Source organism: Lagopus muta, chromosome 1 (assembly GCF_023343835.1).
Source record: "Lagopus muta isolate bLagMut1 chromosome 1, bLagMut1 primary, whole genome shotgun sequence".
In the NCBI taxonomy this organism is placed as follows: domain Eukaryota; kingdom Metazoa; phylum Chordata; class Aves; order Galliformes; family Phasianidae; genus Lagopus; species Lagopus muta.
The window spans coordinates 27,711,569-27,732,454 of NC_064433.1; the positions used below are offsets into that span (position 1 = coordinate 27,711,569).

The following is a 20,886-nucleotide window of genomic DNA, read 5'->3' on the forward strand; positions in this document are numbered from 1 at the left end:
AGAAAGCCTCTGGGAATGCAGCTACGGGTCAGGAGACATGCTGAGGGCAAGGCAGTAAGTGCGTGTGTGTGTAACTCCACAGCAAGGAGGCATCGACTGCTGTGTGTGACTGCTCCTCTGCTGCCACAAGTTGCAAAGCAACAACATGTAAAAGAATATAGGTAGGAAGGTTAAGACACTACAGTATTACAACCAACATACGCCTCTGATGTTATGGCACAACAAAATGACATTCTTTAGAACCAGGTAGGTGTATTCCTGGTGGATCATGTGAATTCCCCGTGGCCGTGGTTTCTTTCACTGTTTTCTGCCGGCGTGCAGCTGCAGTCAGTTTCTTTATGCTGTTTCCTGCACGAGTGGTACTCCGGAATGTTTTGTTGCTGGCCTCATTAGCGGCCCTGCCAGTTGTTGGGCCAGTGTTGTTGGCTAGCCGTTGTGTGTCGTTTGCTGTTTCTCTTGGAGGATGCAGCGTGTCCGAGAGAGACTCCAAAGCAGTCAGCGTTGCCTGTCCAGCAAGGCTTTTCTCCTCCTGCCGAGGTGCTGTGGCAGCCGTGGACCGAGCGTGTCCTGAGCATGTCCTGCGTGGTGCAGGCCTTCTGGGATGGGAGCCCAAATCTTCCGTGGCCGCCCGTGAGTGCTCCGAGGTTAGTGCTGGCGAGGGTTTCTTTCTGCTGGGGGAGGATTTGTGGGACGTCCCAGTGGGTCCTCCCGAGTTGGCTTTTTCCACTTGCTTGCTATGACTGTTTCTTTTCAGGAGGAGGTTGAGTGTGTTATTTGCTAGAATGCTTCAAGTATTGTTTCTTTCCTCCTGCTTGGCTGCTCTTTGCTGTGATGTGGCAAGCTCTGCGATTGGCCCTTTCTCTCGGAGTTGTTTTCCTTTGCATTTTGACATTTCCTTTCTTTTCCCTTTTGTCATTGCTTTTGCCTTGCATTGCGTCAGTTTGCTGAATTCCTTTTCTTTACTCTCCTTGTGTTTGCAGATTCCTTTGCTGCTCCTCTTGCTTGCCTTTGCATGGTTTGTTTTTCACTGGTGTTGGTTCTTTACTCCGCGCTTCCTTTCTTTGCATGCTTTTCATTCCTTGCTAGATGCATTCCTTTTCTGCTCTTTGGGAATGAATTTTCTTTTGCTTTCCCTCGCTTTTGGCTTTTTTTCCTTTCTTTTTGTGCTCCTTTTCCTTCCCTTCCTTTCCGTTCCTTGTCGCCTTGCCCGTCCCTTTCCTGTGACCTTGCCTTCACTTCCCTGATGGGATCTCTGTGGATTGTATTGGTCTCTTCTTTCCCGACTCGTTTAACTCAAGCCTCGTCCCTCGGCTTTCCTCCTGTGCTGGATGGCTTTGCAGGTCTTTCTTCAGTGGCAGAGATGGGTTGGCGCCTCCTGGCTGTCCTTGCTTCTTGATCACTTGCGGTGGTCTTCAGGCTTCTCGTGTGATGGCTGGGTAGATCCATGCCCGGTAGCTACCCTTACCTCCTCCCCGGCATGCCTAGGAGCTCTTTCCCCCGTCCAGAGAGATGTTTGTTCTGGCTAGCAGCCCCGGGCTAGTCCTCTGGAGTAGCTAGCGGAGAACTGGCATGTCTCGTGGAGGGAGGGAGGGAGCAGCACGCCCGGTAGCTACCCTTTCCTCCTGCCCAGGCAAGGATGCTCAGCTTTTGTCCCCCGGCGGGGTCCGTTTTCATGCTGGATAGCAGGCCTGGACTCCTCCAGGCTAGCTCCCCAACCTTTCTTTTCTTGGCGGCAGGTAGGTGTATTCCTGGTGGATCATGTGAATTCCCCGTGGCCGTGGTTTCTTTCACTGTTTTCTGCCGGCGTGCAGCTGCAGTCAGTTTCTTTATGCTGTTTCCTGCACGAGTGGTACTCCGGAATGTTTTGTTGCTGGCCTCATTAGCGGCCCTGCCAGTTGTTGGGCCAGTGTTGTTGGCTAGCCGTTGTGTGTCGTTTGCTGTTTCTCTTGGAGGATGCAGCGTGTCCGAGAGAGACTCCAAAGCAGTCGGCGTTGCCTGTCCAGCAAGGCTTTTCTCCTCCTGCCGAGGTGCTGTGGCAGCCGTGGACCGAGCGTGTCCTGAGCATGTCCTGCGTGGTGCAGGCCTTCTGGGATGGGAGCCCAAATCTTCCGTGGCCGCCCGTGAGTGCTCCGAGGTTGGTGCTGGCGAGGGTTTCTTTCTGCTGGGGGAGGATTTGTGGGACGTCCCAGTGGGTCCTCCCGAGTTGGCTTTTTCCACTTGCTTGCTTTGACTGTTTCTTTTCAGGAGGAGGTTGTGTGTGTTATTTGCTAGAATGCTTCAAGTTTTGTTTCTTTCCTCCTGCTTGGCTGCCCTTTGCAGTGATGTGGCAAGCTCTGCGATTGGCCCTTTCTCTCGGAGTTGTTTTCCTTTGCATTTTGACATTTCCTTTCTTTTCCCTTTTGTCATTGCTTTTGCCTTGCATTGCGTCAGTTTGCTGAATTCCTTTTCTTTACTCTCCTTGTGTTTGCAGATTCCTTTGCTGCTCCTCTTGCTTGCCTTTGCATGGTTTGTTTTTCACTGGTGTTGGTTCTTTACTCCGCGCTTCCTTTCTTTGCATGCTTTTCATTCCTTGCTAGATGCATTCCTTTTCTGCTCTTTGGGAATGAATTTTCTTTTGCTTTCCCTCGCTTTTGGCTTTTTTTCCTTTCTTTTTGTGCTCCTTTTCCTTCCCTTCCTTTCCGTTCCTTGTCGCCTTGCCCGTCCCTTTCCTGTGACCTTGCCTTCACTTCCCTGATGGGATCTCTGTGGATTGTATTGGTCTCTTCTTTCCCGACTCGTTTAACTCAAGCCTCGTCCCTCGGCTTTCCTCCTGTGCTGGATGGCTTTGCAGGTCTTTCTTCAGTGGCAGAGATGGGTTGGCGCCTCCTGGCTGTCCTTGCTTCTTGATCACTTGCGGTGGTCTTCAGGCTTCTCGTGTGATGGCTGGGTAGATCCATGCCCGGTAGCTACCCTTACCTCCTCCCCGGCATGCCTAGGAGCTCTTTCCCCCATCCAGAGAGATGTTTGTTCTGGCTAGCAGCCCCGGGCTAGTCCTCTGGGGTAGCTAGCGGAGAACTGGCATGTCTCGTGGAGGGAGGGAGGGAGCAGCACGCCCGGTAGCTACCCTTTCCTCCTGCCCAGGCAAGGATGCTCAGCTTTTGTCCCTCGGCGGGGTCCGTTTTCATGCTGGATAGCAGGCCTGGACTCCACCAGGCTAGCTCCCCAACCTTTCTTTTCTTGGCGGCAGGTAGGTGTATTCCTGGTGGATCATGTGAATTCCCCGTGGCCGTGGTTTCTTTCACTGTTTTCTGCCGGCGTGCAGCTGCAGTCAGTTTCTTTATGCTGTTTCCTGCACGAGTGGTACTCCGGAATGTTTTGTTGCTGGCCTCATTAGCGGCCCTGCCAGTTGTTGGGCCAGTGTTGTTGGCTAGCCGTTGTGTGTCGTTTGCTGTTTCTCTTGGAGGATGCAGCGTGTCCGAGAGAGACTCCAAAGCAGTCGGCGTTGCCTGTCCAGCAAGGCTTTTCTCCTCCTGCCGAGGTGCTGTGGCAGCCGTGGGCCGAGCGTGTCCTGAGCATGTCCTGCGTGGTGCAGGCCTTCTGGGATGGGAGCCCAAATCTTCCGTGGCCGCCCGTGAGTGCTCCGAGGTTAGTGCTGGCGAGGGTTTCTTTCTGCTGGGGGAGGATTTGTGGGACGTCCCAGTGGGTCCTCCCGAGTTGGCTTTTTCCACTTGCTTGCTATGACTGTTTCTTTTCAGGAGGAGGTTGAGTGTGTTATTTGCTAGAATGCTTCAAGTATTGTTTCTTTCCTCCTGCTTGGCTGCTCTTTGCTGTGATGTGGCAAGCTCTGCGATTGGCCCTTTCTCTCGGAGTTGTTTTCCTTTGCATTTTGACATTTCCTTTCTTTTCCCTTTTGTCATTGCTTTTGCCTTGCATTGCGTCAGTTTGCTGAATTCCTTTTCTTTACTCTCCTTGTGTTTGCAGATTCCTTTGCTGCTCCTCTTGCTTGCCTTTGCATGGTTTGTTTTTCACTGGTGTTGGTTCTTTACTCCGCGCTTCCTTTCTTTGCATGCTTTTCATTCCTTGCTAGATGCATTCCTTTTCTGCTCTTTGGGAATGAATTTTCTTTTGCTTTCCCTCGCTTTTGGCTTTTTTTCCTTTCTTTTTGTGCTCCTTTTCCTTCCCTTCCTTTCCGTTCCTTGTCGCCTTGCCCGTCCCTTTCCTGTGACCTTGCCTTCACTTCCCTGATGGGATCTCTGTGGATTGTATTGGTCTCTTCTTTCCCGACTCGTTTAACTCAAGCCTCGTCCCTCGGCTTTCCTCCTGTGCTGGATGGCTTTGCAGGTCTTTCTTCAGTGGCAGAGATGGGTTGGCGCCTCCTGGCTGTCCTTGCTTCTTGATCACTTGCGGTGGTCTTCAGGCTTCTCGTGTGATGGCTGGGTAGATCCATGCCCGGTAGCTACCCTTACCTCCTCCCCGGCATGCCTAGGAGCTCTTTCCCCCGTCCAGAGAGATGTTTGTTCTGGCTAGCAGCCCCGGGCTAGTCCTCTGGAGTAGCTAGCGGAGAACTGGCATGTCTCGTGGAGGGAGGGAGGGAGCAGCACGCCCGGTAGCTACCCTTTCCTCCTGCCCAGGCAAGGATGCTCAGCTTTTGTCCCCCGGCGGGGTCCGTTTTCATGCTGGATAGCAGGCCTGGACTCCTCCAGGCTAGCTCCCCAACCTTTCTTTTCTTGGCGGCAGGTAGGTGTATTCCTGGTGGATCATGTGAATTCCCCGTGGCCGTGGTTTCTTTCACTGTTTTCTGCCGGCGTGCAGCTGCAGTCAGTTTCTTTATGCTGTTTCCTGCACGAGTGGTACTCCGGAATGTTTTGTTGCTGGCCTCATTAGCGGCCCTGCCAGTTGTTGGGCCAGTGTTGTTGGCTAGCCGTTGTGTGTCGTTTGCTGTTTCTCTTGGAGGATGCAGCGTGTCCGAGAGAGACTCCAAAGCAGTCGGCGTTGCCTGTCCAGCAAGGCTTTTCTCCTCCTGCCGAGGTGCTGTGGCAGCCGTGGACCGAGCGTGTCCTGAGCATGTCCTGCGTGGTGCAGGCCTTCTGGGATGGGAGCCCAAATCTTCCGTGGCCGCCCGTGAGTGCTCCGAGGTTGGTGCTGGCGAGGGTTTCTTTCTGCTGGGGGAGGATTTGTGGGACGTCCCAGTGGGTCCTCCCGAGTTGGCTTTTTCCACTTGCTTGCTTTGACTGTTTCTTTTCAGGAGGAGGTTGAGTGTGTTATTTGCTAGAATGCTTCAAGTTTTGTTTCTTTCCTCCTGCTTGGCTGCCCTTTGCAGTGATGTGGCAAGCTCTGCGATTGGCCCTTTCTCTCGGAGTTGTTTTCCTTTGCATTTTGACATTTCCTTTCTTTTCCCTTTTGTCATTGCTTTTGCCTTGCATTGCGTCAGTTTGCTGAATTCCTTTTCTTTACTCTCCTTGTGTTTGCAGATTCCTTTGCTGCTCCTCTTGCTTGCCTTTGCATGGTTTGTTTTTCACTGGTGTTGGTTCTTTACTCCGCGCTTCCTTTCTTTGCATGCTTTTCATTCCTTGCTAGATGCATTCCTTTTCTGCTCTTTGGGAATGAATTTTCTTTTGCTTTCCCTCGCTTTTGGCTTTTTTTCCTTTCTTTTTGTGCTCCTTTTCCTTCCCTTCCTTTCCGTTCCTTGTCGCCTTGCCCGTCCCTTTCCTGTGACCTTGCCTTCACTTCCCTGATGGGATCTCTGTGGATTGTATTGGTCTCTTCTTTCCCGACTCGTTTAACTCAAGCCTCGTCCCTCGGCTTTCCTCCTGTGCTGGATGGCTTTGCAGGTCTTTCTTCAGTGGCAGAGATGGGTTGGCGCCTCCTGGCTGTCCTTGCTTCTTGATCACTTGCGGTGGTCTTCAGGCTTCTCGTGTGATGGCTGGGTAGATCCATGCCCGGTAGCTACCCTTACCTCCTCCCCGGCATGCCTAGGAGCTCTTTCCCCCATCCAGAGAGATGTTTGTTCTGGCTAGCAGCCCCGGGCTAGTCCTCTGGGGTAGCTAGCGGAGAACTGGCATGTCTCGTGGAGGGAGGGAGGGAGCAGCACGCCCGGTAGCTACCCTTTCCTCCTGCCCAGGCAAGGATGCTCAGCTTTTGTCCCCCGGCGGGGTCCGTTTTCATGCTGGATAGCAGGCCTGGACTCCACCAGGCTAGCTCCCCAACCTTTCTTTTCTTGGCGGCAGGTAGGTGTATTCCTGGTGGATCATGTGAATTCCCCGTGGCCGTGGTTTCTTTCACTGTTTTCTGCCGGCGTGCAGCTGCAGTCAGTTTCTTTATGCTGTTTCCTGCACGAGTGGTACTCCGGAATGTTTTGTTGCTGGCCTCATTAGCGGCCCTGCCAGTTGTTGGGCCAGTGTTGTTGGCTAGCCGTTGTGTGTCGTTTGCTGTTTCTCTTGGAGGATGCAGCGTGTCCGAGAGAGACTCCAAAGCAGTCGGCGTTGCCTGTCCAGCAAGGCTTTTCTCCTCCTGCCGAGGTGCTGTGGCAGCCGTGGGCCGAGCGTGTCCTGAGCATGTCCTGCGTGGTGCAGGCCTTCTGGGATGGGAGCCCAAATCTTCCGTGGCCGCCCGTGAGTGCTCCGAGGTTGGTGCTGGCGAGGGTTTCTTTCTGCTGGGGGAGGATTTGTGGGACGTCCCAGTGGGTCCTCCCGAGTTGGCTTTTTCCACTTGCTTGCTTTGACTGTTTCTTTTCAGGAGGAGGTTGAGTGTGTTATTTGCTAGAATGCTTCAAGTTTTGTTTCTTTCCTCCTGCTTGGCTGCCCTTTGCAGTGATGTGGCAAGCTCTGCGATTGGCCCTTTCTCTCGGAGTTGTTTTCCTTTGCATTTTGACATTTCCTTTCTTTTCCCTTTTGTCATTGCTTTTGCCTTGCATTGCGTCAGTTTGCTGAATTCCTTTTCTTTACTCTCCTTGTGTTTGCAGATTCCTTTGCTGCTCCTCTTGCTTGCCTTTGCATGGTTTGTTTTTCACTGGTGTTGGTTCTTTACTCCGCGCTTCCTTTCTTTGCATGCTTTTCATTCCTTGCTAGATGCATTCCTTTTCTGCTCTTTGGGAATGAATTTTCTTTTGCTTTCCCTCGCTTTTGGCTTTTTTTCCTTTCTTTTTGTGCTCCTTTTCCTTCCCTTCCTTTCCGTTCCTTGTCGCCTTGCCCGTCCCTTTCCTGTGACCTTGCCTTCACTTCCCTGATGGGATCTCTGTGGATTGTATTGGTCTCTTCTTTCCCGACTCGTTTAACTCAAGCCTCGTCCCTCGGCTTTCCTCCTGTGCTGGATGGCTTTGCAGGTCTTTCTTCAGTGGCAGAGATGGGTTGGCGCCTCCTGGCTGTCCTTGCTTCTTGATCACTTGCGGTGGTCTTCAGGCTTCTCGTGTGATGGCTGGGTAGATCCATGCCCGGTAGCTACCCTTACCTCCTCCCCGGCATGCCTAGGAGCTCTTTCCCCCGTCCAGAGAGATGTTTGTTCTGGCTAGCAGCCCCGGGCTAGTCCTCTGGCGTAGCTAGCGGAGAACTGGCATGTCTCGTGGAGGGAGGGAGGGAGCAGCACGCCCGGTAGCTACCCTTTCCTCCTGCCCAGGCAAGGATGCTCAGCTTTTGTCCCCCGGCGGGGTCCGTTTTCATGCTGGATAGCAGGCCTGGACTCCACCAGGCTAGCTCCCCAACCTTTCTTTTCTTGGCGGCAGGTAGGTGTATTCCTGGTGGATCATGTGAATTCCCCGTGGCCGTGGTTTCTTTCACTGTTTTCTGCCGGCGTGCAGCTGCAGTCAGTTTCTTTATGCTGTTTCCTGCACGAGTGGTACTCCGGAATGTTTTGTTGCTGGCCTCATTAGCGGCCCTGCCAGTTGTTGGGCCAGTGTTGTTGGCTAGCCGTTGTGTGTCGTTTGCTGTTTCTCTTGGAGGATGCAGCGTGTCCGAGAGAGACTCCAAAGCAGTCGGCGTTGCCTGTCCAGCAAGGCTTTTCTCCTCCTGCCGAGGTGCTGTGGCAGCCGTGGGCCGAGCGTGTCCTGAGCATGTCCTGCGTGGTGCAGGCCTTCTGGGATGGGAGCCCAAATCTTCCGTGGCCGCCCGTGAGTGCTCCGAGGTTGGTGCTGGCGAGGGTTTCTTTCTGCTGGGGGAGGATTTGTGGGACGTCCCAGTGGGTCCTCCCGAGTTGGCTTTTTCCACTTGCTTGCTTTGACTGTTTCTTTTCAGGAGGAGGTTGAGTGTGTTATTTGCTAGAATGCTTCAAGTTTTGTTTCTTTCCTCCTGCTTGGCTGCCCTTTGCAGTGATGTGGCAAGCTCTGCGATTGGCCCTTTCTCTCGGAGTTGTTTTCCTTTGCATTTTGACATTTCCTTTCTTTTCCCTTTTGTCATTGCTTTTGCCTTGCATTGCGTCAGTTTGCTGAATTCCTTTTCTTTACTCTCCTTGTGTTTGCAGATTCCTTTGCTGCTCCTCTTGCTTGCCTTTGCATGGTTTGTTTTTCACTGGTGTTGGTTCTTTACTCCGCGCTTCCTTTCTTTGCATGCTTTTCATTCCTTGCTAGATGCATTCCTTTTCTGCTCTTTGGGAATGAATTTTCTTTTGCTTTCCCTCGCTTTTGGCTTTTTTTCCTTTCTTTTTGTGCTCCTTTTCCTTCCCTTCCTTTCCGTTCCTTGTCGCCTTGCCCGTCCCTTTCCTGTGACCTTGCCTTCACTTCCCTGATGGGATCTCTGTGGATTGTATTGGTCTCTTCTTTCCCGACTCGTTTAACTCAAGCCTCGTCCCTCGGCTTTCCTCCTGTGCTGGATGGCTTTGCAGGTCTTTCTTCAGTGGCAGAGATGGGTTGGCGCCTCCTGGCTGTCCTTGCTTCTTGATCACTTGCGGTGGTCTTCAGGCTTCTCGTGTGATGGCTGGGTAGATCCATGCCCGGTAGCTACCCTTACCTCCTCCCCGGCATGCCTAGGAGCTCTTTCCCCCGTCCAGAGAGATGTTTGTTCTGGCTAGCAGCCCCGGGCTAGTCCTCTGGCGTAGCTAGCGGAGAACTGGCATGTCTCGTGGAGGGAGGGAGGGAGCAGCACGCCCGGTAGCTACCCTTTCCTCCTGCCCAGGCAAGGATGCTCAGCTTTTGTCCCCCGGCGGGGTCCGTTTTCATGCTGGATAGCAGGCCTGGACTCCTCCAGGCTAGCTCCCCAACCTTTCTTTTCTTGGCGGCAGGTAGGTGTATTCCTGGTGGATCATGTGAATTCCCCGTGGCCGTGGTTTCTTTCACTGTTTTCTGCCGGCGTGCAGCTGCAGTCAGTTTCTTTATGCTGTTTCCTGCACGAGTGGTACTCCGGAATGTTTTGTTGCTGGCCTCATTAGCGGCCCTGCCAGTTGTTGGGCCAGTGTTGTTGGCTAGCCGTTGTGTGTCGTTTGCTGTTTCTCTTGGAGGATGCAGCGTGTCCGAGAGAGACTCCAAAGCAGTCGGCGTTGCCTGTCCAGCAAGGCTTTTCTCCTCCTGCCGAGGTGCTGTGGCAGCCGTGGACCGAGCGTGTCCTGAGCATGTCCTGCGTGGTGCAGGCCTTCTGGGATGGGAGCCCAAATCTTCCGTGGCCGCCCGTGAGTGCTCCGAGGTTGGTGCTGGCGAGGGTTTCTTTCTGCTGGGGGAGGATTTGTGGGACGTCCCAGTGGGTCCTCCCGAGTTGGCTTTTTCCACTTGCTTGCTTTGACTGTTTCTTTTCAGGAGGAGGTTGTGTGTGTTATTTGCTAGAATGCTTCAAGTTTTGTTTCTTTCCTCCTGCTTGGCTGCCCTTTGCAGTGATGTGGCAAGCTCTGCGATTGGCCCTTTCTCTCGGAGTTGTTTTCCTTTGCATTTTGACATTTCCTTTCTTTTCCCTTTTGTCATTGCTTTTGCCTTGCATTGCGTCAGTTTGCTGAATTCCTTTTCTTTACTCTCCTTGTGTTTGCAGATTCCTTTGCTGCTCCTCTTGCTTGCCTTTGCATGGTTTGTTTTTCACTGGTGTTGGTTCTTTACTCCGCGCTCCCTTTCTTTGCATGCTTTTCATTCCTTGCTAGATGCATTCCTTTTCTGCTCTTTGGGAATGAATTTTCTTTTGCTTTCCCTCGCTTTTGGCTTTTTTTCCTTTCTTTTCGTGCTCCTTTTCCTTCCCTTCCTTTCCGTTCCTTGTCGCCTTGCCCGTCCCTTTCCTGTGACCTTGCCTTCACTTCCCTGATGGGATCTCTGTGGATTGTGTTGGTCTCTTCTTTCCCGACTCGTTTAACTCAAGCCTCGTCCCTCGGCTTTCCTCCTGTGCTGGATGGCTTTGCAGGTCTTTCTTCAGTGGCAGAGATGGGTTGGCGCCTCCTGGCTGTCCTTGCTTCTTGATCACTTGCGGTGGTCTTCAGGCTTCTCGTGTGATGGCTGGGTAGATCCATGCCCGGTAGCTACCCTTACCTCCTCCCCGGCATGCCTAGGAGCTCTTTCCCCCGTCCAGAGAGATGTTTGTTCTGGCTAGCAGCCCCGGGCTAGTCCTCTGGCGTAGCTAGCGGAGAACTGGCATGTCTCGTGGAGGGAGGGAGGGAGCAGCACGCCCGGTAGCTACCCTTTCCTCCTGCCCAGGCAAGGATGCTCAGCTTTTGTCCCCCGGCGGGGTCCGTTTTCATGCTGGATAGCAGGCCTGGACTCCTCCAGGCTAGCTCCCCAACCTTTCTTTTCTTGGCGGCAGGTAGGTGTATTCCTGGTGGATCATGTGAATTCCCCGTGGCCGTGGTTTCTTTCACTGTTTTCTGCCGGCGTGCAGCTGCAGTCAGTTTCTTTATGCTGTTTCCTGCACGAGTGGTACTCCGGAATGTTTTGTTGCTGGCCTCATTAGCGGCCCTGCCAGTTGTTGGGCCAGTGTTGTTGGCTAGCCGTTGTGTGTCGTTTGCTGTTTCTCTTGGAGGATGCAGCGTGTCCGAGAGAGACTCCAAAGCAGTCGGCGTTGCCTGTCCAGCAAGGCTTTTCTCCTCCTGCCGAGGTGCTGTGGCAGCCGTGGACCGAGCGTGTCCTGAGCATGTCCTGCGTGGTGCAGGCCTTCTGGGATGGGAGCCCAAATCTTCCGTGGCCGCCCGTGAGTGCTCCGAGGTTGGTGCTGGCGAGGGTTTCTTTCTGCTGGGGGAGGATTTGTGGGACGTCCCAGTGGGTCCTCCCGAGTTGGCTTTTTCCACTTGCTTGCTTTGACTGTTTCTTTTCAGGAGGAGGTTGTGTGTGTTATTTGCTAGAATGCTTCAAGTTTTGTTTCTTTCCTCCTGCTTGGCTGCCCTTTGCAGTGATGTGGCAAGCTCTGCGATTGGCCCTTTCTCTCGGAGTTGTTTTCCTTTGCATTTTGACATTTCCTTTCTTTTCCCTTTTGTCATTGCTTTTGCCTTGCATTGCGTCAGTTTGCTGAATTCCTTTTCATTACTCTCCTTGTGTTTGCAGATTCCTTTGCTGCTCCTCTTGCTTGCCTTTGCATGGTTTGTTTTTCACTGGTGTTGGTTCTTTACTCCACGCTCCCTTTCTTTGCATGCTTTTCATTCCTTGCTAGATGCATTCCTTTTCTGCTCTTTGGGAATGAATTTTCTTTTGCTTTCCCTCGCTTTTGGCTTTTTTTCCTTTCTTTTCGTGCTCCTTTTCCTTCCCTTCCTTTCCGTTCCTTGTCGCCTTGCCCGTCCCTTTCCTGTGACCTTGCCTTCACTTCCCTGATGGGATCTCTGTGGATTGTGTTGGTCTCTTCTTTCCCGACTCGTTTAACTCAAGCCTCGTCCCTCGGCTTTCCTCCTGTGCTGGATGGCTTTGCAGGTCTTTCTTCAGTGGCAGAGATGGGTTGGCGCCTCCTGGCTGTCCTTGCTTCTTGATCACTTGCGGTGGTCTTCAGGCTTCTCGTGTGATGGCTGGGTAGATCCATGCCCGGTAGCTACCCTTACCTCCTCCCCGGCATGCCTAGGAGCTCTTTCCCCCGTCCAGAGAGATGTTTGTTCTGGCTAGCAGCCCCGGGCTAGTCCTCTGGAGTAGCTAGCGGAGAACTGGCATGTCTCGTGGAGGGAGGGAGGGAGCAGCACGCCCGGTAGCTACCCTTTCCTCCTGCCCAGGCAAGGATGCTCAGCTTTTGTCCCCCGGCGGGGTCCGTTTTCATGCTGGATAGCAGGCCTGGACTCCTCCAGGCTAGCTCCCCAACCTTTCTTTTCTTGGCGGCAGGTAGGTGTATTCCTGGTGGATCATGTGAATTCCCCGTGGCCGTGGTTTCTTTCACTGTTTTCTGCCGGCGTGCAGCTGCAGTCAGTTTCTTTATGCTGTTTCCTGCACGAGTGGTACTCCGGAATGTTTTGTTGCTGGCCTCATTAGCGGCCCTGCCAGTTGTTGGGCCAGTGTTGTTGGCTAGCCGTTGTGTGTCGTTTGCTGTTTCTCTTGGAGGATGCAGCGTGTCCGAGAGAGACTCCAAAGCAGTCGGCGTTGCCTGTCCAGCAAGGCTTTTCTCCTCCTGCCGAGGTGCTGTGGCAGCCGTGGACCGAGCGTGTCCTGAGCATGTCCTGCGTGGTGCAGGCCTTCTGGGATGGGAGCCCAAATCTTCCGTGGCCGCCCGTGAGTGCTCCGAGGTTGGTGCTGGCGAGGGTTTCTTTCTGCTGGGGGAGGATTTGTGGGACGTCCCAGTGGGTCCTCCCGAGTTGGCTTTTTCCACTTGCTTGCTTTGACTGTTTCTTTTCAGGAGGAGGTTGTGTGTGTTATTTGCTAGAATGCTTCAAGTTTTGTTTCTTTCCTCCTGCTTGGCTGCCCTTTGCAGTGATGTGGCAAGCTCTGCGATTGGCCCTTTCTCTCGGAGTTGTTTTCCTTTGCATTTTGACATTTCCTTTCTTTTCCCTTTTGTCATTGCTTTTGCCTTGCATTGCGTCAGTTTGCTGAATTCCTTTTCATTACTCTCCTTGTGTTTGCAGATTCCTTTGCTGCTCCTCTTGCTTGCCTTTGCATGGTTTGTTTTTCACTGGTGTTGGTTCTTTACTCCGCGCTCCCTTTCTTTGCATGCTTTTCATTCCTTGCTAGATGCATTCCTTTTCTGCTCTTTGGGAATGAATTTTCTTTTGCTTTCCCTCGCTTTTGGCTTTTTTTCCTTTCTTTTCGTGCTCCTTTTCCTTCCCTTCCTTTCCGTTCCTTGTCGCCTTGCCCATCCCTTTCCTGTGACCTTGCCTTCACTTCCCTGATGGGATCTCTGTGGATTGTGTTGGTCTCTTCTTTCCCGACTCGTTTAACTCAAGCCTCGTCCCTCGGCTTTCCTCCTGTGCTGGATGGCTTTGCAGGTCTTTCTTCAGAGGCAGAGATGGGTTGGCGCCTCCTGGCTGTCCTTGCTTCTTGATCACTTGCGGTGGTCTTCAGGCTTCTCGTGTGATGGCTGGGTAGATCCATGCCCGGTAGCTACCCTTACCTCCTCCCCGGCATGCCTAGGAGCTCTTTCCCCCGTCCAGAGAGATGTTTGTTCTGGCTAGCAGCCCCGGGCTAGTCCTCTGGCGTAGCTAGCGGAGAACTGGCATGTCTCGTGGAGGGAGGGAGGGAGCAGCACGCCCGGTAGCTACCCTTTCCTCCTGCCCAGGCAAGGATGCTCAGCTTTTGTCCCCCGGCGGGGTCCGTTTTCATGCTGGATAGCAGGCCTGGACTCCTCCAGGCTAGCTCCCCAACCTTTCTTTTCTTGGCGGCAGGTAGGTGTATTCCTGGTGGATCATGTGAATTCCCCGTGGCCGTGGTTTCTTTCACTGTTTTCTGCCGGCGTGCAGCTGCAGTCAGTTTCTTTATGCTGTTTCCTGCACGAGTGGTACTCCGGAATGTTTTGTTGCTGGCCTCATTAGCAGCCCTGCCAGTTGTTGGGCCAGTGTTGTTGGCTAGCCGTTGTGTGTCGTTTGCTGTTTCTCTTGGAGGATGCAGCGTGTCCGAGAGAGACTCCAAAGCAGTCGGCGTTGCCTGTCCAGCAAGGCTTTTCTCCTCCTGCCGAGGTGCTGTGGCAGCCGTGGACCGAGCGTGTCCTGAGCATGTCCTGCGTGGTGCAGGCCTTCTGGGATGGGAGCCCAAATCTTCCGTGGCCGCCCGTGAGTGCTCCGAGGTTGGTGCTGGCGAGGGTTTCTTTCTGCTGGGGGAGGATTTGTGGGACGTCCCAGTGGGTCCTCCCGAGTTGGCTTTTTCCACTTGCTTGCTTTGACTGTTTCTTTTCAGGAGGAGGTTGTGTGTGTTATTTGCTAGAATGCTTCAAGTTTTGTTTCTTTCCTCCTGCTTGGCTGCCCTTTGCAGTGATGTGGCAAGCTCTGCGATTGGCCCTTTCTCTCGGAGTTGTTTTCCTTTGCATTTTGACATTTCCTTTCTTTTCCCTTTTGTCATTGCTTTTGCCTTGCATTGCGTCAGTTTGCTGAATTCCTTTTCTTTACTCTCCTTGTGTTTGCAGATTCCTTTGCTGCTCCTCTTGCTTGCCTTTGCATGGTTTGTTTTTCACTGGTGTTGGTTCTTTACTCCACGCTCCCTTTCTTTGCATGCTTTTCATTCCTTGCTAGATGCATTCCTTTTCTGCTCTTTGGGAATGAATTTTCTTTTGCTTTCCCTCGCTTTTGGCTTTTTTTCCTTTCTTTTCGTGCTCCTTTTCCTTCCCTTCCTTTCCGTTCCTTGTCGCCTTGCCCGTCCCTTTCCTGTGACCTTGCCTTCACTTCCCTGATGGGATCTCTGTGGATTGTGTTGGTCTCTTCTTTCCCGACTCGTTTAACTCAAGCCTCGTCCCTCGGCTTTCCTCCTGTGCTGGATGGCTTTGCAGGTCTTTCTTCAGTGGCAGAGATGGGTTGGCGCCTCCTGGCTGTCCTTGCTTCTTCATCACTTGCGGTGGTCTTCAGGCTTCTCGTGTGATGGCTGGGTAGATCCATGCCCGGTAGCTACCCTTACCTCCTCCCCGGCATGCCTAGGAGCTCTTTCCCCCGTCCAGAGAGATGTTTGTTCTGGCTAGCAGCCCCGGGCTAGTCCTCTGGCGTAGCTAGCGGAGAACTGGCATGTCTCGTGGAGGGAGGGAGGGAGCATGCCCGGTAGCTACCCTTTCCTCCTGCCCAGGCAAGGATGCTCAGCTTTTGTCCCCCGGCGGGGTCCGTTTTCATGCTGGATAGCAGGCCTGGACTCCTCCAGGCTAGCTCCCCAACCTTTCTTTTCTTGGCGGCAGGTAGGTGTATTCCTGGTGGATCATGTGAATTCCCCGTGGCCGTGGTTTCTTTCACTGTTTTCTGCCGGCGTGCAGCTGCAGTCAGTTTCTTTATGCTGTTTCCTGCACGAGTGGTACTCCGGAATGTTTTGTTGCTGGCCTCATTAGCGGCCCTGCCAGTTGTTGGGCCAGTGTTGTTGGCTAGCCGTTGTGTGTCGTTTGCTGTTTCTCTTGGAGGATGCAGCGTGTCCGAGAGAGACTCCAAAGCAGTCAGCGTTGCCTGTCCAGCAAGGCTTTTCTCCTCCTGCCGAGGTGCTGTGGCAGCCGTGGACCGAGCGTGTCCTGAGCATGTCCTGCGTGGTGCAGGCCTTCTGGGATGGGAGCCCAAATCTTCCGTGGCCGCCCGTGAGTGCTCCGAGGTTGGTGCTGGCGAGGGTTTCTTTCTGCTGGGGGAGGATTTGTGGGATGTCCCAGTGGGTCCTCCCGAGTTGGCTTTTTCCACTTGCTTGCTTTGACTGTTTCTTTTCAGGAGGAGGTTGTGTGTGTTATTTGCTAGAATGCTTCAAGTTTTGTTTCTTTCCTCCTGCTTGGCTGCCCTTTGCAGTGATGTGGCAAGCTCTGCGATTGGCCCTTTCTCTCGGAGTTGTTTTCCTTTGCATTTTGACATTTCCTTTCTTTTCCCTTTTGTCATTGCTTTTGCCTTGCATTGCGTCAGTTTGCTGAATTCCTTTTCATTACTCTCCTTGTGTTTGCAGATTCCTTTGCTGCTCCTCTTGCTTGCCTTTGCATGGTTTGTTTTTCACTGGTGTTGGTTCTTTACTCCACGCTCCCTTTCTTTGCATGCTTTTCATTCCTTGCTAGATGCATTCCTTTTCTGCTCTTTGGGAATGAATTTTCTTTTGCTTTCCCTCGCTTTTGGCTTTTTTTCCTTTCTTTTCGTGCTCCTTTTCCTTCCCTTCCTTTCCGTTCCTTGTCGCCTTGCCCATCCCTTTCCTGTGACCTTGCCTTCACTTCCCTGATGGGATCTCTGTGGATTGTGTTGGTCTCTTCTTTCCCGACTCGTTTAACTCAAGCCTCGTCCCTCGGCTTTCCTCCTGTGCTGGATGGCTTTGCAGGTCTTTCTTCAGTGGCAGAGATGGGTTGGCGCCTCCTGGCTGTCCTTGCTTCTTGATCACTTGCGGTGGTCTTCAGGCTTCTCGTGTGATGGCTGGGTAGATCCATGCCCGGTAGCTACCCTTACCTCCTCCCCGGCATGCCTAGGAGCTCTTTCCCCCGTCCAGAGAGATGTTTGTTCTGGCTAGCAGCCCCGGGCTAGTCCTCTGGCGTAGCTAGCGGAGAACTGGCATGTCTCGTGGAGGGAGGGAGGGAGCAGCACGCCCGGTAGCTACCCTTTCCTCCTGCCCAGGCAAGGATGCTCAGCTTTTGTCCCCCGGCGGGGTCCGTTTTCATGCTGGATAGCAGGCCTGGACTCCTCCAGGCTAGCTCCCCAACCTTTCTTTTCTTGGCGGCAGGTAGGTGTATTCCTGGTGGATCATGTGAATTCCCCGTGGCCGTGGTTTCTTTCACTGTTTTCTGCCGGCGTGCAGCTGCAGTCAGTTTCTTTATGCTGTTTCCTGCACGAGTGGTACTCCGGAATGTTTTGTTGCTGGCCTCATTAGCGGCCCTGCCAGTTGTTGGGCCAGTGTTGTTGGCTAGCCGTTGTGTGTCGTTTGCTGTTTCTCTTGGAGGATGCAGCGTGTCCGAGAGAGACTCCAAAGCAGTCGGCGTTGCCTGTCCAGCAAGGCTTTTCTCCTCCTGCCGAGGTGCTGTGGCAGCCGTGGACCGAGCGTGTCCTGAGCATGTCCTGCGTGGTGCAGGCCTTCTGGGATGGGAGCCCAAATCTTCCGTGGCCGCCCGTGAGTGCTCCGAGGTTGGTGCTGGCGAGGGTTTCTTTCTGCTGGGGGAGGATTTGTGGGACGTCCCAGTGGGTCCTCCCGAGTTGGCTTTTTCCACTTGCTTGCTTTGACTGTTTCTTTTCAGGAGGAGGTTGTGTGTGTTATTTGCTAGAATGCTTCAAGTTTTGTTTCTTTCCTCCTGCTTGGCTGCCCTTTGCAGTGATGTGGCAAGCTCTGCGATTGGCCTTTTCTCTCGGAGTTGTTTTCCTTTGCATTTTGACATTTCCTTTCTTTTCCCTTTTGTCATTGCTTTTGCCTTGCATTGCGTCAGTTTGCTGAATTCCTTTTCTTTACTCTCCTTGTGTTTGCAGATTCCTTTGCTGCTCCTCTTGCTTGCCTTTGCATGGTTTGTTTTTCACTGGTGTTGGTTCTTTACTCCACGCTCCCTTTCTTTGCATGCTTTTCATTCCTTGCTAGATGCATTCCTTTTCTGCTCTTTGGGAATGAATTTTCTTTTGCTTTCCCTCGCTTTTGGCTTTTTTTCCTTTCTTTTCGTGCTCCTTTTCCTTCCCTTCCTTTCCGTTCCTTGTCGCCTTGCCCGTCCCTTTCCTGTGACCTTGCCTTCACTTCCCTGATGGGATCTCTGTGGATTGTGTTGGTCTCTTCTTTCCCGACTCGTTTAACTCAAGCCTCGTCCCTCGGCTTTCCTCCTGTGCTGGATGGCTTTGCAGGTCTTTCTTCAGAGGCAGAGATGGGTTGGCGCCTCCTGGCTGTCCTTGCTTCTTCATCACTTGCGGTGGTCTTCAGGCTTCTCGTGTGATGGCTGGGTAGATCCATGCCCGGTAGCTACCCTTACCTCCTCCCCGGCATGCCTAGGAGCTCTTTCCCCCGTCCAGAGAGATGTTTGTTCTGGCTAGCAGCCCCGGGCTAGTCCTCTGGCGTAGCTAGCGGAGAACTGGCATGTCTCGTGGAGGGAGGGAGGGAGCAGCACGCCCGGTAGCTACCCTTTCCTCCTGCCCAGGCAAGGATGCTCAGCTTTTGTCCCCCGGCGGGGTCCGTTTTCATGCTGGATAGCAGGCCTGGACTCCTCCAGGCTAGCTCCCCAACCTTTCTTTTCTTGGCGGCAGGTAGGTGTATTCCTGGTGGATCATGTGAATTCCCCGTGGCCGTGGTTTCTTTCACTGTTTTCTGCCGGCGTGCAGCTGCAGTCAGTTTCTTTATGCTGTTTCCTGCACGAGTGGTACTCCGGAATGTTTTGTTGCTGGCCTCATTAGCGGCCCTGCCAGTTGTTGGGCCAGTGTTGTTGGCTAGCCGTTGTGTGTCGTTTGCTGTTTCTCTTGGAGGATGCAGCGTGTCCGAGAGAGACTCCAAAGCAGTCGGCGTTGCCTGTCCAGCAAGGCTTTTCTCCTCCTGCCGAGGTGCTGTGGCAGCCGTGGACCGAGCGTGTCCTGAGCATGTCCTGCGTGGTGCAGGCCTTCTGGGATGGGAGCCCAAATCTTCCGTGGCCGCCCGTGAGTGCTCCGAGGTTGGTGCTGGCGAGGGTTTCTTTCTGCTGGGGGAGGATTTGTGGGACGTCCCAGTGGGTCCTCCCGAGTTGGCTTTTTCCACTTGCTTGCTTTGACTGTTTCTTTTCAGGAGGAGGTTGTGTGTGTTATTTGCTAGAATGCTTCAAGTTTTGTTTCTTTCCTCCTGCTTGGCTGCCCTTTGCAGTGATGTGGCAAGCTCTGCGATTGGCCCTTTCTCTCGGAGTTGTTTTCCTTTGCATTTTGACATTTCCTTTCTTTTCCCTTTTGTCATTGCTTTTGCCTTGCATTGCATCAGTTTGCTGAATTCCTTTTCTTTACTCTCCTTGTGTTTGCAGATTCCTTTGCTGCTCCTCTTGCTTGCCTTTGCATGGTTTGTTTTTCACTGGTGTTGGTTCTTTACTCCACGCTCCCTTTCTTTGCATGCTTTTCATTCCTTGCTAGATGCATTCCTTTTCTGCTCTTTGGGAATGAATTTTCTTTTGCTTTCCCTCGCTTTTGGCTTTTTTTCCTTTCTTTTCGTGCTCCTTTTCCTTCCCTTCCTTTCCGTTCCTTGTCGCCTTGCCCGTCCCTTTCCTGTGACCTTGCCTTCACTTCCCTGATGGGATCTCTGTGGATTGTGTTGGTCTCTTCTTTCCCGACTCGTTTAACTCAAGCCTCGTCCCTCGGCTTTCCTCCTGTGCTGGATGGCTTTGCAGGTCTTTCTTCAGAGGCAGAGATGGGTTGGCGCCTCCTGGCTGTCCTTGCTTCTTGATCACTTGCGGTGGTCTTCAGGCTTCTCGTGTGATGGCTGGGTAGATCCATGCCCGGTAGCTACCCTTACCTCCTCCCCGGCATGCCTAGGAGCTCTTTCCCCCGTCCAGAGAGATGTTTGTTCTGGCTAGCAGCCCCGGGCTAGTCCTCTGGCGTAGCTAGCGGAGAACTGGCATGTCTCGTGGAGGGAGGGAGGGAGCAGCATGCCCGGTAGCTACCCTTTCCTCCTGCCCAGGCAAGGATGCTCAGCTTTTGTCCCCCGGCGGGGTCCGTTTTCATGCTGGATAGCAGGCCTGGACTCCTCCAGGCTAGCTCCCCAACCTTTCTTTTCTTGGCGGCAGGTAGGTGTATTCCTGGTGGATCATGTGAATTCCCCGTGGCCGTGGTTTCTTTCACTGTTTTCTGCCGGCGTGCAGCTGCAGTCAGTTTCTTTATGCTGTTTCCTGCACGAGTGGTACTCTGGAATGTTTTGTTGCTGGCCTCATTAGCGGCCCTGCCAGTTGTTGGGCCAGTGTTGTTGGCTAGCCGTTGTGTGTCGTTTGCTGTTTCTCTTGGAGGATGCAGCGTGTCCGAGAGAGACTCCAAAGCAGTCGGCGTTGCCTGTCCAGCAAGGCTTTTCTCCTCCTGCCGAGGTGCTGTGGCAGCCGTGGACCGAGCGTGTCCTGAGCATGTCCTGCGTGGTGCAGGCCTTCTGGGATGGGAGCCCAAATCTTCCGTGGCCGCCCGTGAGTGCTCCGAGGTTGGTGCTGGCGAGGGTTTCTTTCTGCTGGGGGAGGATTTGTGGGACGTCCCAGTGGGTCCTCCCGAGTTGGCTTTTTCCACTTGCTTGCTTTGACTGTTTCTTTTCAGGAGGAGGTTGTGTGTGTTATTTGCTAGAATGCTTCAAGTTTTGTTTCTTTCCTCCTGCTTGGCTGCCCTTTGCAGTGATGTGGCAAGCTCTGCGATTGGCCCTTTCTCTCGGAGTTGTTTTCCTTTGCATTTTGACATTTCCTTTCTTTTCCCTTTTGTCATTGCTTTTGCCTTGCATTGCGTCAGTTTGCTGAATTCCTTTTCTTTACTCTCCTTGTGTTTGCAGATTCCTTTGCTGCTCCTCTTGCTTGCCTTTGCATGGTTTGTTTTTCACTGGTGTTGGTTCTTTACTCCACGCTCCCTTTCTTTGCATGCTTTTCATTCCTTGCTAGATGCATTCCTTTTCTGCTCTTTGGGAATGAATTTTCTTTTGCTTTCCCTCGCTTTTGGCTTTTTTTCCTTTCTTTTCGTGCTCCTTTTCCTTCCCTTCCTTTCCGTTCCTTGTCGCCTTGCCCGTCCCTTTCCTGTGACCTTGCCTTCACTTCCCTGATGGGATCTCTGTGGATTGTGTTGGTCTCTTCTTTCCCGACTCGTTTAACTCAAGCCTCGTCCCTCGGCTTTCCTCCTGTGCTGGATGGCTTTGCAGGTCTTTCTTCAGAGGCAGAGATGGGTTGGCGCCTCCTGGCTGTCCTTGCTTCTTGATCACTTGCGGTGGTCTTCAGGCTTCTCGTGTGATGGCTGGGTAGATCCATGCCCGGTAGCTACCCTTACCTCCTCCCCGGCATGCCTAGGAGCTCTTTCCCCCGTCCAGAGAGATGTTTGTTC

The 20,886-nt window shown here is 53.0% G+C and overlaps 1 protein-coding gene across 1 annotated transcript; it reads right to left on the minus strand.

Annotated features, from left to right (window-relative positions):
- Nucleotides 1–211: 211 nt before the first annotated feature.
- Nucleotides 212–20,846, minus strand: LOC125688184 (serine/arginine repetitive matrix protein 2-like). Its single transcript, XM_048933887.1, has 15 exons — nt 20,833–20,846; nt 19,491–20,113; nt 18,001–18,654; nt 16,511–17,164; nt 15,021–15,674; nt 13,534–14,187; nt 12,044–12,697; nt 10,554–11,207; nt 9,064–9,717; nt 7,574–8,227; nt 6,084–6,737; nt 4,594–5,247; nt 3,104–3,757; nt 1,614–2,267; nt 212–777 (listed from the first exon to the last, which is right to left on the minus strand). Exons 1-15 carry the CDS (start codon nt 20,844–20,846, stop codon nt 212–214), a joined length of 9,051 nt encoding a protein of 3,016 aa, XP_048789844.1.
- Between the last annotated feature and the right edge of the window lie 40 nt (nt 20,847–20,886).

Bases quoted from the DNA above. Each gene is read 5' to 3' on its own strand.
- LOC125688184 (XM_048933887.1), bottom strand. The intron at 12,698-13,533 runs GTAGCTACCGGG...GAAGCATTCTAG, and splicing joins TGCCTGGGCAGGAGGAAAGG to CAAATAACACACACAACCTC. The intron at 3,758-4,593 runs GTAGCTACCGGG...GAAGCATTCTAG, and splicing joins TGCCTGGGCAGGAGGAAAGG to CAAATAACACACTCAACCTC.